General features: G+C 32.9%; 1 protein-coding gene across 2 annotated transcripts; it reads left to right on the top strand.

Moving 5' to 3' along the window:
• Nucleotides 1-882: 882 nt before the first annotated feature.
• Nucleotides 883-7,662, top strand: LOC108903630 (glutaminase kidney isoform, mitochondrial). Of its 2 annotated transcripts, XM_018705864.1 has the most exons (13): nucleotides 883-1,060; nucleotides 1,117-1,157; nucleotides 1,215-1,256; nucleotides 1,309-1,396; nucleotides 1,468-1,604; nucleotides 3,644-3,773; nucleotides 3,825-4,068; nucleotides 4,122-4,243; nucleotides 4,320-4,478; nucleotides 6,270-6,446; nucleotides 6,592-6,723; nucleotides 6,785-6,939; nucleotides 6,997-7,662. In XM_018705864.1, the coding sequence occupies exons 1-13, from the start codon at nucleotides 932-934 to the stop codon at nucleotides 7,292-7,294; spliced, it is 1,854 nt and encodes a 617-aa protein (XP_018561380.1). In that variant the 5' UTR covers nucleotides 883-931; the 3' UTR covers nucleotides 7,295-7,662. The 2 variants fall into 2 exon arrangements, with proteins under 2 accessions (XP_018561380.1, XP_018561381.1); XM_018705865.1 differs by lacking the exon at nucleotides 1,215-1,256.
• Nucleotides 7,663-13,428: the final 5,766 nt, after the last annotated feature.

Raw genomic sequence — 13,428 nt, 5'->3', positions numbered from 1 at the left:
TGTCCATTTTCGTCTATTTGGTATATAGTTTTCTCTTCGACGGCCCATTGTCTCCGCAATGTTTCAGATATCTCCCTAGATATCAAAGGACGAGTTTTGATCGCTACTAAAATATTGTCACTCATATTGTTTTATTATCTTGTCATATTATTTTCACTTCACACTTTACAACAATTTAGCATTAGACCAACACTCACAGATACATATATATAAAACGAATTCCTATACAATCACTCCGACAAAACATTTACTCAACCTCAAACCTCAAACTAATTCACTTTAAACAGTTCTAACAACGGTAACGGATTATTTTAAAGCATCCAATCACAAATTCACGAGTTAATAAAAAATACTTCTTCCCACATACAGCGCCCTCTAGAACAGAACACATTTTCTAGATGCGTTCCTACTGCTACTCCACTCCGCAATGTTTTCTTACACTGCACTGGTGCAGTGTAATATATCAAAAACTATTTTATATACAATAGGCAAGTTCGGTATTGACATCTAGAGGCTCTAGATGTATCTCTTTGTCTTTTCATCTCCTACAAATAGAAAAGAACAAAACACATCTGGAACGTCTAGATGTTAGTACCGAACTTGCCTAATGTAATTTAATATAAATAATTGTAAGCACAAACGTACTCATAGAGAAATGAGCAATTGCTCCATTTAAATTTTTTTATCCACCAAAGAATCATAACCCTTAATTTGTAAATATAAAAATGGTGTAACTACGTATTAACTTATGTCAGCAGACATTATTTGAACTTTGAGCTGTATGCAACCAACATGATATTAGCGTATTTTAAATTGGCACCGTTCCCATACGCATGTGTAAAATTAGGCGCGTTGAATTTGTTTTCGGGCAGATTGCGACGACGCATTACGAAATCTAGTCAGAATTATCGATCACCGGCAAATTAAAATCATGCTCCCGAATAGAATCCTTAACAATTTTAATAGGAGTCAATTAAGAAGTCAATTTGACCACTGGTTATCACTTAAGCACAATATCTTAAAAATAAGCGTTTCAAGTTATCACAAAAATGGGAAACATGTAAGTAACTAGCACTATAAATAATTGTTATTGAATCAATTGCCCTCGTTTTTTAGGCAAGTATTCAACAATTTTATAATGCACGTGGTCAACAAAGGTATGATTATCATCTTCACGCTAAATACTTTTTAATACCTCATATTTTTTATTATAGAAGGCACTACTCTTTTATACATGACACTAATTATTTACATTAGTAAGTAAGCAGTTTTACGCAATTTCTCTTTATTTCATAAATAATTTTATAGTGGACATGATGTCCAGCCTGATGTTGCACTTTTTGAAATGTTTAAAAGCCAAGACACCGGACTTCTATCTATAGGAAAATTTTTATCGGTAGGTAAAAATCGTCTTCATATCATAATATATTACACAAAATATTTTTTTATATGACCTGTTTATTTTAGGCTGTTAAAGCCACAGGCCTTAGGAAAAATGATCCAAGACTAAAGGAAATGATGGAAAATTTAAAGAAAATATCTAGAAAAAATTCTGAAGGATATTCGGTAGATACGCAAAAATTAAACTTGGAACAATTTAAAAGGTAAGACAAAAACCTATACAGGGTATATTTAAATTAAGGGACATAAATGCTGCTAGATAGTCTTGAAGTTAAAATATAGATAATTGGGTCAAACAATATATCTTAGTTCAACATTGTAACTTAGAGGGTGTCAAAGTTTCTGGAAAACAACACGAATACGCAAGTATCTCGGTTAGATGTAGATTCATAAAATTTGTGATGGTAAATTAACTAAATACTGGTAAAAAATCACTAATTTTGTATACAATTATGGACTAACTAGTCATTTTCCAGTTATTATTTCTTTAGTCTAAAATAAGCTTTCTACACATTTAAATAAACAGAAAATTACTCTAAACCTGTCCGTTTCACAAAAAATATTTATAGAATTTTTCTGCAAATGCAATTGTAATCAATCATATTAAAAAAAACGTTGGTGCCGAAATTTTAAGTTAGTTTTAGAACTATTTCAGGTAAAGAAATATTGACTCAAAAATGACTTGTTTTACGAATAAAATGAAATAATTTTTTTTTAATAGTCAGTGCTGTCGAAATTCTTCAGTTCTTAATGATGGTGTCTCTCAATACACCCTGTATATAAATAACCATTTACATAGTGGTTTTAAATCGACTTCCAGGAAGTATAGTACAATAGAAAATAAATGTATCTTTTTAGTATAATTTTTTTTTCGAAAATGAATGGTAAACGAGATTTTTGAAGAGGGATGGCATATATTATACTTTTTGCGATATCTTAATCATTTTTTGAGATATCTTATTCACGTTTTAAACTTAGACTCATTGCATCTGGGCATTAATTTAAACAATATTAATCAAATCACACATGTTATGTAGGGGTTGGCTTTAAGGGGTGTTTACCACTATTTATCCCTTAGTTTTTATTTTTGCTCAATCTTAAAAAACATTTGAATAATATCACTAGACTCTTAAAAAAGGTCCCCTTATTTTAGTTCCGATGAATTGAATTATTTTCAAGAAATTCTGGTTTACGTGAGGCTACAAACATAAAATTTCACATCAATCGTATTTTCTATGAAAACTCACACATTTCGAGTGTTATCGATTAAAAAAGGGATAAATTCAGCAGACTTTAAAAAGTATATGTAAATTGGAATACATGGACTTATAAATATTTTTTTTTATATCGATAACACAATTAATATATTTGTTTGATAAAAATTGATCCCTAATAGTCTGGAGCAGCGGTTCGACGTCGTCGATTTACAACTATTGGCGTTTCGAGAGAAATATCGCTCTCTTCTTCAGATGTTACTCTGAAACTGTTCTTAAATATCTAAAAAGTTTATGTAAAACATACCTTTTTGATATACTAATACGTCTTGAATGATTCATTCAAAAAATAATTTGATTATTTTTATTATTTTAAAAAATAATATTGGTACATCTTATTTAATTAAAATGCCAAGATAAATCAGTATGTTAGACGATAATAGTATTTCTGACCTCACTGTACATCGTATTGAAGGTTAGTAAATAAACCTTTGCACTTATGATCAAAATACCAAAAAAAGCTTTATCACAATTTAACACTAGACAAAATAATAATTAATAATTAATTTTGTTTGTTGCAACTTATAGACTGGATTACACATTCGTAGTAACTAAACCGGTAGTAAAAACGTGATAACAAACAAATTCCAAATTACATTGGTCATTTTAACTTACATGATTAATTCGTCATAGCTATTGTTGCATTTACAATGTCTGATCGTAAATTCGGAAATCTTAGAGCAAAAGGTTATCAGCAATGATTATAGTAACTCGTAGAAAACGGAAAAGTTATTAAATCAGATCATTCCTAACTAAACAATAAATATGGTGTTGTGCCAGAAGGTACGGCATCCAAACTGTTGTAGTTTATGTTGTATGTGCAGATTTGGGATCATTACCTGATCACAAATTTAAGAACTCATTTAGTCAATAGTCGCTCGCATTAAATCACATGGTATGGACACAGTCTGACCACCTGACTCTATGTGGAAGTTGATCTTTAATTTGTTCTTCCAAATGTATTTCAGTATAATATCTCCAAGCATCGCTCTCTTGTCTACGGCATTTAGACACCAGTTCATAATACCAGAATTTCAAAGCTTTAGTAAAGAATTAGAAGAAATTTATTGGAAATGCAAAGAGAATACCGATGGCAATGTAATAAAAGAAATGTAACACCAAAAACGACGCTTAATCGATATTTTGTAGGTAGCGTGCTATATTCCCCAACTAAAAAGAATGAGTCCAAATTACTGGGGAGTTAGCATAGTTACTATAGATGGGCAAAGGTATTCTATCGGAGACGTGACTATACCATTTACTATTCAGTCTTGCAGTAAGCCTCTATCATACGCTATAGCTTTGGATCTTCTTGGTGCTGATGTAGTTCATACTTATGTTGGTCAAGAACCCAGTGGTAGAAACTTCAATGAACTTATTCTAGACCATAATAGTGAGTATAGTTTGATATGATTTCCAAAGTTGCTTATAATGTATTTTTTTTAGAAAAACCTCACAATCCTATGATAAATGCTGGGGCTATCATAATATGTTCACTTCTCAAGACCATACATCGGCCAGAGATGAGTTCTGCGGAAAAATTTGATTTTACAATGAATTACTTTGAGGTTAGCTAAACGTCAGTAAATATTTGTATAAAGGTGCGTCTTTGGAAAAGATACAAAATCGTTTTGTAAATTCTAGAAACTAGCAGGAGGAGAGGACTTGGGCTTCAATAATGCAGTATTTTTGTCTGAACGGGAATGTGCTGATAGAAATTATGCCTTAGGATTTTATATGAGGGAGCATAAATGTTTTCCAGAAAACAGTAAATTTAGAGAGTGCATGGACTTTTATTTTCAGGTAATTTATTATATACAGGGTGTCTCACGGTGACGGCCCGTTAGAATTATTTTAGGGACTACTTCGATTTGAATTTTGAACATTTGGGATACCGGGTTTTCGGGCATGCCCTTCTCAACTAAAATAATGGCGTCCGCGTACCACTTCCGGTTGTACCGGAAGTCGCCATCAACTTGCTTATTTTAAATGGAACACTCTATATATTATTGCAATTTTGGATTCTACGTGTTGTTTTAGGTGGACCTTTATGAAGTTTCCCTATTCCTAGAATTAACCGTTTTGGAGATATTTAATTTTTTCAAAAATATGTAGAGAAACAGTGACTAGCTTCAAACCATATGTATTTTATTGTAAGAAAGATAAAGCAACAATATTTTTTGTATGGATGCATATCATTAGTACTTAGAATCCTGTGAATGGACGCTCGTGAAATGCCTAAATCATACTCTGCGGCACGAGTTGAGGATTCTGAATGAACATTAAAATAGGCTAGCACATTTATTACATTATCTTCATTTGAAGTTATAGCTTTTGGTAAAATTCTTTCTTCACAAATTCGACCATACTCTAGTTGATTTACTAAAATTTACTAAAATAAACTTTTTTCTACTCATTGGTCGCAAATTTGTGACAGTTTAGTTGTTTGTTTTAAAGTTTTGCTAAAAATTCCACAGCTATCCTCGCAAGAAATTACATGATTTTAGGTGATTACAGAAAAAATAGTAGGTAATTTAAAAACTAGAAGAGATAGGTATAGGGAACCATGATACCGTTCGGAAGAGAATAAAATTGTGTATCAGAATATAGAAAAACATACAGGGTGTTCTATTTAAAAAATCGACTTATGAAGGTTTGAAGTTAACTAAACTCGGCATTAAATTTCTAGCACCCTGTATGCAATTAAGCCACTTTGAATGTATGGATGGAAAGCTTAGGGATCCAGCTATCCCCCCTATAAATATTATTGCTTTATCTTTCTTACTATAAAATACACATGGTTTGAAGCTGGTCACTGTTTCTCCATTTTTTTGAAAAAAATTAAATAAATCGAAAACGGTTAATTTTAGGAATAGGGAAACTTCATAAAAGTCCACCTAAAATAACACGTAGAATCCAAAATTGCAATAATATATAGGGTGTTCAATTTAAAATAAGCAAGTAGATGGCGACTTCCGGTACAACCGGAAGTGGTACGCGGACGCCATTATTTTAGTTGGGAAATTCATGCCCGAAAATCCGGTATCCCAAATTTTCAAAATTCAAATCGAAGTAGTCTGAAATAATTCTAATGGCCCGTCACCGTGAGACACCCTGTTTGTATCGCCCCAATAGACTTGAAAGGCAACCAATTCTTGTAAAAGAAACAATTAATGTTTTTTTAAAAAAGTTTATTGTATTTAGATTTTTCTGGTAATAAAGAACATTTAAAACGCCTGACGACACATAATTTTGTATTTCTAGAATTCAGAATTTGATGAATATATGGATTTTTATTTCCAAGTAAGTAGAATGAATGGCGTGATAAGTAGTGTAACAAATTCTAATAAAATTGTCAAACGTGTCGCTGACAACTAACCGTAACTTTTTGTTCCTGTGTGTCTTGGTTAAAAAGCTGATTCGATTTACGAATATGTTTGGGTAAAATCATTTGCAATATAAAATGGAATGACATAGAAGATGTAATTTTGCCAAATGGTTGCTAAATTCAGATAAAAAAGGGAAATTTGGTCCTTGCTAAATTTGAGTTCTGTGTTTGCCATATAGCAAAATCAATAAGTATCAATGTTTTAGTGTTGCTCACTTGAAGCGAATTGTGATATTGTCGCCGTCATGGCAGCTACATTGGCAAATGGTGGAATTTGTCCCGTTTCTGAAGAAAAGGTACTTAAGCCAGAAAGTGTCCGAGACGTATTGTCGTTAATGCACAGTTGTGGGATGTACGACTACTCTGGACAATTTGCATTTAAGGTACATCCTTGGAGACAAAAATGTTCTCAAGTTTTGTAAACTTCTGACACTGTACTACTATTACTACTGCCACTGCTATTGCTACTCCTACTGCTACTACAACTACTATCTACTACTACTACTATTACTACTATTTTTGTTTTAGGTTGGTCTTCCTGCTAAATCTGGGGTAAGTGGTGCAATGCTCGTTGTTGTTCCAAACGTAATGGGCATGTGTTTGTACTCCCCTCCTTTGGATACATTGGGAAACAGCTGTAGAGGGGTACAATTCTGCGAGGTGAATAACTGAAATAATTTAAGGTTAGATAGGCAATGAACTACATCATATGTTTTTTCAGGAGTTAGTTAAAAAGTTCAACTTCCATAGATATGACAACTTGAAACATGCTTCCAACAAGTCTGACCCTAGAAAGCACAAATTTGAAAGTATAGGTCTCAATATTGTCAACTTATTGTTTTCTGCTGCTTCCGGGGACTTACCAGGTTTAAGAAGGTAAGGCCTCCTCAAACAACCTTAACATTTATGGTTATATTTAACTTTTTTTCTAAGGCACAAGCTGTCAGGAATGGACATGTCCCTCGCAGATTACGACGGTAGAACTGCCCTTCATTTAGCGGCAGCAGAAGGGCATATAAACTGCGTGGAGTTCCTTCTAAAGCACTGTCGCGTTCCATACGAAGTACGCGACAGATGGGGTAAAACGCCGTTAGAAGAAGCCTTAGCTTTTGGTCACACTGATGTCATAGAAATGATACAGTTCTGGGATGAAGAAGTTACGAGGAATTCTGCCAAAGATAGATATGAAGATCCTCCAATAGCAGAATTTATTATAAAACAAGATCATTAAATTGAAAGAAAGTCATTTTAGTATAGATAGTACCATTTGGTATTGAAATTTCTCTGACAATTCAGTACACGTACCGTTGTTCTTGACTATATCTATTTTTTGGAAAGAATTGCTCCCATTGTAGTTATCTTGACAAACTTAATTATATATTTGGTTATTCTATCTCAAATTAAATCTGTTGTTGTACGAATCCAGTGTGAAACTAGTCACTCTGTCTCATTTTTGTTTTAGGAAAAAGTAATACCAGAACTCTTAATAGTAATAATTGTTGGAAATTTCATTTGTTCATAAATTAAATGTGTTTAAGAACTTATTTTTCGTTAGTGTTTATCAGTTGATCAGTATTATGTGATATTATTTAGAATGAATAGCAATATTCTTAATAATAAACCAATGATGACAATAAATGAAACATGGCTGTTATTTTTAACTATTCGTTCCTCTTTGCATCCCCTCTTTGAAAGTCTTTATTTTTTCCTTCAATCCGCATATGTGCTCAATTATATGTATATGTTCCATCAGCAGTGGTGGATTTAAGTTGTTTCATCACCTATGGAGGAAAGTTATGGTCTGCATCCGAAGATTTCAAATGATTTTGACAAATTTGCTGTACGAGCAGTTTTTGTTCGGAAGACAAGAATTTTGGACTCCAATATTCACATATGCTATTGTAGACAATTTCAAACGACGACCAGGATTGGATGCCTCTGACGTTTTCCACTTCTTTCCACACCCTAAAGCCTGTTCCGAACTGGGAATGGGTCAGAAAACGCAATTATTTGTCTACTAAAATAACTCCATTGCAAGCGCTCTTTTGAACGAACATTAATTAACCTTTTTATTCCTCACGGAAAGAGCTGGACGCTGTACAGCTGACGTGCCTTTAAAATAATGACGTAAATGTATGTTGTGTTGTCTAATCTGTAAAGTAGCCATGCAACCTAATATATTGTGGTACTCTTGGCTCGGAATACTGCATTAGTCAAAAACTTTGTAATCTGACAATAGATTAATGACCACGAGCTTAAAGATAAGCTCATCAAGCCTTCATCAGAGCAAGTAACATACGTACACAAAGAGCTCCGTGAAAATGATCCACCTTGAGTAACTTGATACAGTTATTTCCAGTTAAATTCATAATTTTTTTAATTCCTACATTCCTTCCTCATTAATAATCTTCAGATCTATAATGTATTCATTATAGAGATCTCATTTTTATTGCAAAAATAATGTCCTAATCGCATTAATATTAACTTACAGGTGAAGAAAATTGCATTTTTAAAAGCCTTAATTCGTTCCGCAAGAGCGGGATAAATAACAAACAAATCCTTAGGGATATTAAGACTTCGCCATGTAACTATATATATTTATCGATAACTTGAAAAATGCGAAACTCTCCACGGTGTTGCATTGCATTTTCTTCGTCGCACAGCAATTTCAGTTGCTGTGCAGCTCGTGATGGAATAAAAGAGAATTTAATTATCACCGACGTGATCACGCAATGAATAATTTAAATGTTACAAAGTTTAGTTTTATATTTATTTTTAAAAACAAGTCCCCTCAAAAATCTACAGTACTAATGTAGCTAGGTACCACAGATTCTTGTAGATATTTATTGTATTCATCTCTTCTGCTCAATATTCGCCTTCTCTCGTCCTCTTCTGCTGGAATATTCTCTCTCTTCGAATATTCACCCTCTTCCGTTCGAATATTCGTCTGTCCTCGAATAATCTTCTCTGTTCCTCTCACCTCTTTACCCTCTTCTGCTAGAATATTCTGCTCGAATGTTCACCCTCTTCTGAATATTCTCCTCTCTTCTTGAATATTATTCTCTCTTCTCAAATATTCTTCTCTCTTCTTCTATTCTCTCTTTACTCTCTTCTGCTGGAATGATAAATGGATTTCTCTGCTCGAATATTCACCAGCGGCTCCAAAACAGTGGAAAATTTTGTAGAAACTCTATCGACACTGGATCTGTTTCTACACCTGAAACAGAAGAGCTTGAACCCTTGAACCCAAAAATATCGGCGGACTGGGTCTCATGTAACTGTAGGTAATTACCACATTTTTCTAAAATCTAATAGACTATAATCTCGGATTCAAATTTTGTAGAAGAGTTAAAATTTTCTCTTGGATGAGGTTCTTATTTTCCTCAACCGAGTATCCGTAAATTGTCTTAAAAATGTGTTACATAGAAATGCCACGCCATATTTAATTGAAAATTAATTGTGTTAAACTTGGTGACATTTAATTTATATCCGGTGTCATTAATTAATTTACTGAACGCCGTACTATATTTGTTGCAAACACTCAATCGCATTTCGGCAATCATAAATAAACGGTTCTGCAGATAAGAATGGAAATTCATTACCCTCTCTCTCGGAGAGGATAAATTGAGAATAGTAGGAAATGCCAGGAACGATTAATATGATATTGAGTAGTAAAAAGTAAATTCCAACCTAAGTCGAGCAATTACATTCAGATCTCTCGCTCTCGTTATCACTTCCTATCTGGGTTATCTCTCTGCTATTTCCTTTTTTATTTTTCGCCCTTTACGTTCGAGTTAATAACATGCCGTCCATGGATTGGAAACGGAACTGTGTCACCCACGAACAGATACTCGTATATCTACTAGTTCTTGTTTAGTTCGCTTAGAATGTACCAAATTTGAATTATTACGCAAAAGTACAGTGATTTTAAAAAACTGTTCGAATATTTAATGAATAAGTACAAAAAATTGCTCTTTGAAAATTAGGGATTATTTTTCATGTAAAAAATCTCTTCTCTCTGCGGATTTATAGCTCTTTAAACGGGAAGAGAAAAATTTAGTTTTTGTTTTTCCAATAAATATACACTTTTTCTACAAAGTGAAAGAAAATAAATTGAAAGAAGCCTTAATTATAAACGAAAAATCATAAAATGTCATAGAAAATGTTGGAAAGACCACGTCCCACCACTAATACGACTGCGTATGTCGAAGCATGGCAAAATTCTTGGATAATTTGAAATTACCGCCCATAAATCAATAAAGAGGTTTCAGTTCTTGATTATCTTGCACAGATGTCTTGTACGCTAAAGATCCTATCTACAAAAATCTGTAGGATTTAAATCCGATATCCGAGGAAGACAACATTCCAAGACATAAATCAAAGCTGAAATCTGAAACCTAAAGGTATATCTTCAAGAAGTACAGCAAGTACTTATTCAAGAAAATGAGAATGTGTCTCCATTCGATTTAAGCGGAAAAACTTAAGGTGGCCATATTCCTGGCCGAGAAATAATGAAATTTCTGGCGTTTCTGACCTACTGAAAACTTTAAAAGTAAAACGTGTAGAACAAAAGTAAGCACAAAAATAAAATCCTTGATGTTTTGTTTATTCATTGTTACCATTTAAATTTACTCAAATAAAATAATAACTAAAAAAAGCGTTTGTAAAACATGCGATTGCTGTTATTCTAACCCCACATTTTAAGAATTATTTTCACATACTTATAAATAAAAGTAAACAATTTTATATGTAGGACTAAGCAAATAAATGTTATAAGAATATTTACATGTGGAATTATATATAAAAAAGTTAGTATTTTCGTAGATTTCAGTACCTAAAACCTTGATGGTTTGATCGTTTTTTGCACCTGTTTATTCGTTTTACTGCGGCGTCTTTGAAAATACTCAGGTGGCATGACATAACATTCTTATTATTTGATAAGCTTTAGATTATTCAGTTATTAAATGTTTAAAATTATTTGTCTTTGCGGAAAACACTATTTAAAGAATATGGGGCCCTTAACTAAGCGATCTCCAAGACTTCCAATCCGTACATTTAGAGGAAATTGCATGTTGTGGATGATGAAGTTCGGCCAAAGCATGTGGATTCTCTTCGGTCTATACATCCATAAATATGGTTATAACACAGTCCCACAAAAAAAAGTGAAATATCCGAAAGACAAGACCCTGGTATCTATATGTTTTTAGGGTCGCTGAATCTGAATCCGGAATCCGTTTGACTCGATTAGCTCTGGTTGAAGGTCAAATCAATCAATTGCCAACAAAGTAGGTAACCATACATACTAGTATTCATATGTTTTTGGGGTCGGTAAATCTGAATACGATGTCCGTTTGATCCGATCAGATCTACGTTAAGGTCAGTTCAAGGTCAAATGTAGAGAATTAATTGCCCACAAAGTAACCCTACATACGTTTTTGGAATTGCTATATATTTTTGGTGTTTTCGGCGTAGAGAGAACATTTAGAAACTAAAATAGCAGGAACATGAGATGTGTAAATCAGGTATAATAGAGGTCCTAGAACAGAACCTTGAGGAGCACCGCTTCTCTCATTTTTAAATTCGGAGGAGCTGCTTCCTACTTAGACCCTGATTTACGGTTACTAAAAAAGGCAGATAACCATGTAAGGAGAAATTCATAAATTCTCTCTACACTGTAAAAAAATCGTTGTGAGCGAAAGCAATAAAGGTTCGGGGTGAATCCATTGAGTGAAATTTTTGAGTACATTTTCACTCAATATTGGGTATTTTGATCATTTTACTCATTTGTGATTATATTTAAACTAAAACTGAGTACTATCACTCAAATATCTTGTATATTAGAGAAAAAGTCAACTCTAAATTGGTTTTATATACTCAGAAAAGAGTCAAAAGTCGCTCAATTGATAATTAGCAGTAACTCGGACTTGAGTAAAACTCACTCATTTCTGATGCAATAGTTTCACTCAGTTGTACTCATACTAATAGAGTGAAAATTTCACTCAATCGGGTGTCGATAGATTACTGAGTAAAATTGAGTGAAATTTGAGTGACATTTTTTTACAGTGTAAATGAATTATTTTCAAGAAGAAATCATAGAATACTGAATTTGTCTCCTTTCTAGTAGACAGTAGTAGTATTCCAAGATGTCGGAATTAAAATAATTTTCCACAGGGATAGATAATAATAGACATAGTGACTGAGCCCATCGATTTAAGACAACAGATAAAAGACTTTTAGGAGAGCATGAGCTGTTAGGAAGGCCGGTTGGTTTTTTATAAACAATATTAGATTTTATAGATAATATTAGGAAGATGTTCCCGGAAAGGCATTAAATTATAATCCGTAGTTAAAATTAAATCCAGCCAGGAGGGATTTTGTTATTATCTCGGTATTTTGTAACAATTTGAGAAAAGTCAGTTCTAGATAGCTTATAGAAAAATAAATATTCAGTATGTATTATCAGAATACTTCGGGTAAGACCAGTTAATGTCAGGAAAGTTGAAATCAAAAATGGAATTTTAGTATCAGCAAATACGTATAAATCAATTTTTCTTATTAAAATGATATTTGAACACAGTAGGCTATGAAACTGGAGTAAAAACAGACATTTTGTGAAATATTCGACCCATCTATTGTAAAATGCAAGGATGGTACCACTCCAAATTGAACACACTGTATCTATCTGCTGCATTAAAATTTTTAAATATTATTCAAATTTTCAAAAAAATGTGTCTCATAAAACCCAGAAACGCTGGAAAGATATTTAAAAAACTTATAATCACGTTGATAAAAATAGAATTCATTTAAAGCATCTTAGTGTGAAGCGAATATATTATGTATGTAGAATATTGGGCCACCTAGTATACTCAAATATATTTTTCTCTGTGATTTCGAATAACCGTTAACGTGGTAGTGGAAAGAAAAATATTCAGAAATATCATTTGTATCTTTAGCAAATTGCCGTCCAGAAGGAACAACAAAACTTAATCACAAAAACTTTTCCATTTAGAAAAGGATCTCTAAGGTCATCAATGGATTTCTTTAGAGTTTTGCTCTAGGCTATTACTGCAAACCCAAAAGCTCACACGGGATGGCTAAAAGCTTCCCAGAGTCACTCGATGTTTTCTTTTATCTTTTAGCGACATTGAAATTTTGTTTGCTACAGAAAGGGGTCTATAAATTACTCAGTGTAACACGGCTAAACTCGAAAGTATGTAGAATTATGACGAAATTAATTATAGAGAAATAGTGTAGGACAGGTCTTGAAAAAACTGTTTCGTCTGTTAAAAATTGTAAACTAATCCTGTCTCTGCAATTTTATTTCCCACATTTCGACACCAAATTAAATCATAAAAGGCTTGAAAC

Source organism: Anoplophora glabripennis, unplaced genomic scaffold (genome assembly GCF_000390285.2).
Source record: "Anoplophora glabripennis isolate ALB-LARVAE unplaced genomic scaffold, Agla_2.0 scaffold93, whole genome shotgun sequence".
In the NCBI taxonomy this organism is placed as follows: Eukaryota; Metazoa; Arthropoda; class Insecta; order Coleoptera; family Cerambycidae; genus Anoplophora; species Anoplophora glabripennis.
This window is presented reverse-complemented; position numbering and strand designations above follow the sequence as displayed.

Excerpts from the sequence above, each read along its gene's own strand:
- LOC108903630 (XM_018705864.1), top strand. The coding sequence starts at position 932 with ATGCTCCCGAATAGAATCCTTAACAATTTTAATAGGAGTCAATTAAGA. Across the intron at positions 1,257-1,308 it reads GACACTAATTATTTACATTA|TGGACATGATGTCCAGCCTG; the intron begins GTAAGTAAGCAG and ends ATAATTTTATAG. Across the intron at positions 6,447-6,591 it reads CTGGACAATTTGCATTTAAG|GTTGGTCTTCCTGCTAAATC; the intron begins GTACATCCTTGG and ends TTTTTGTTTTAG.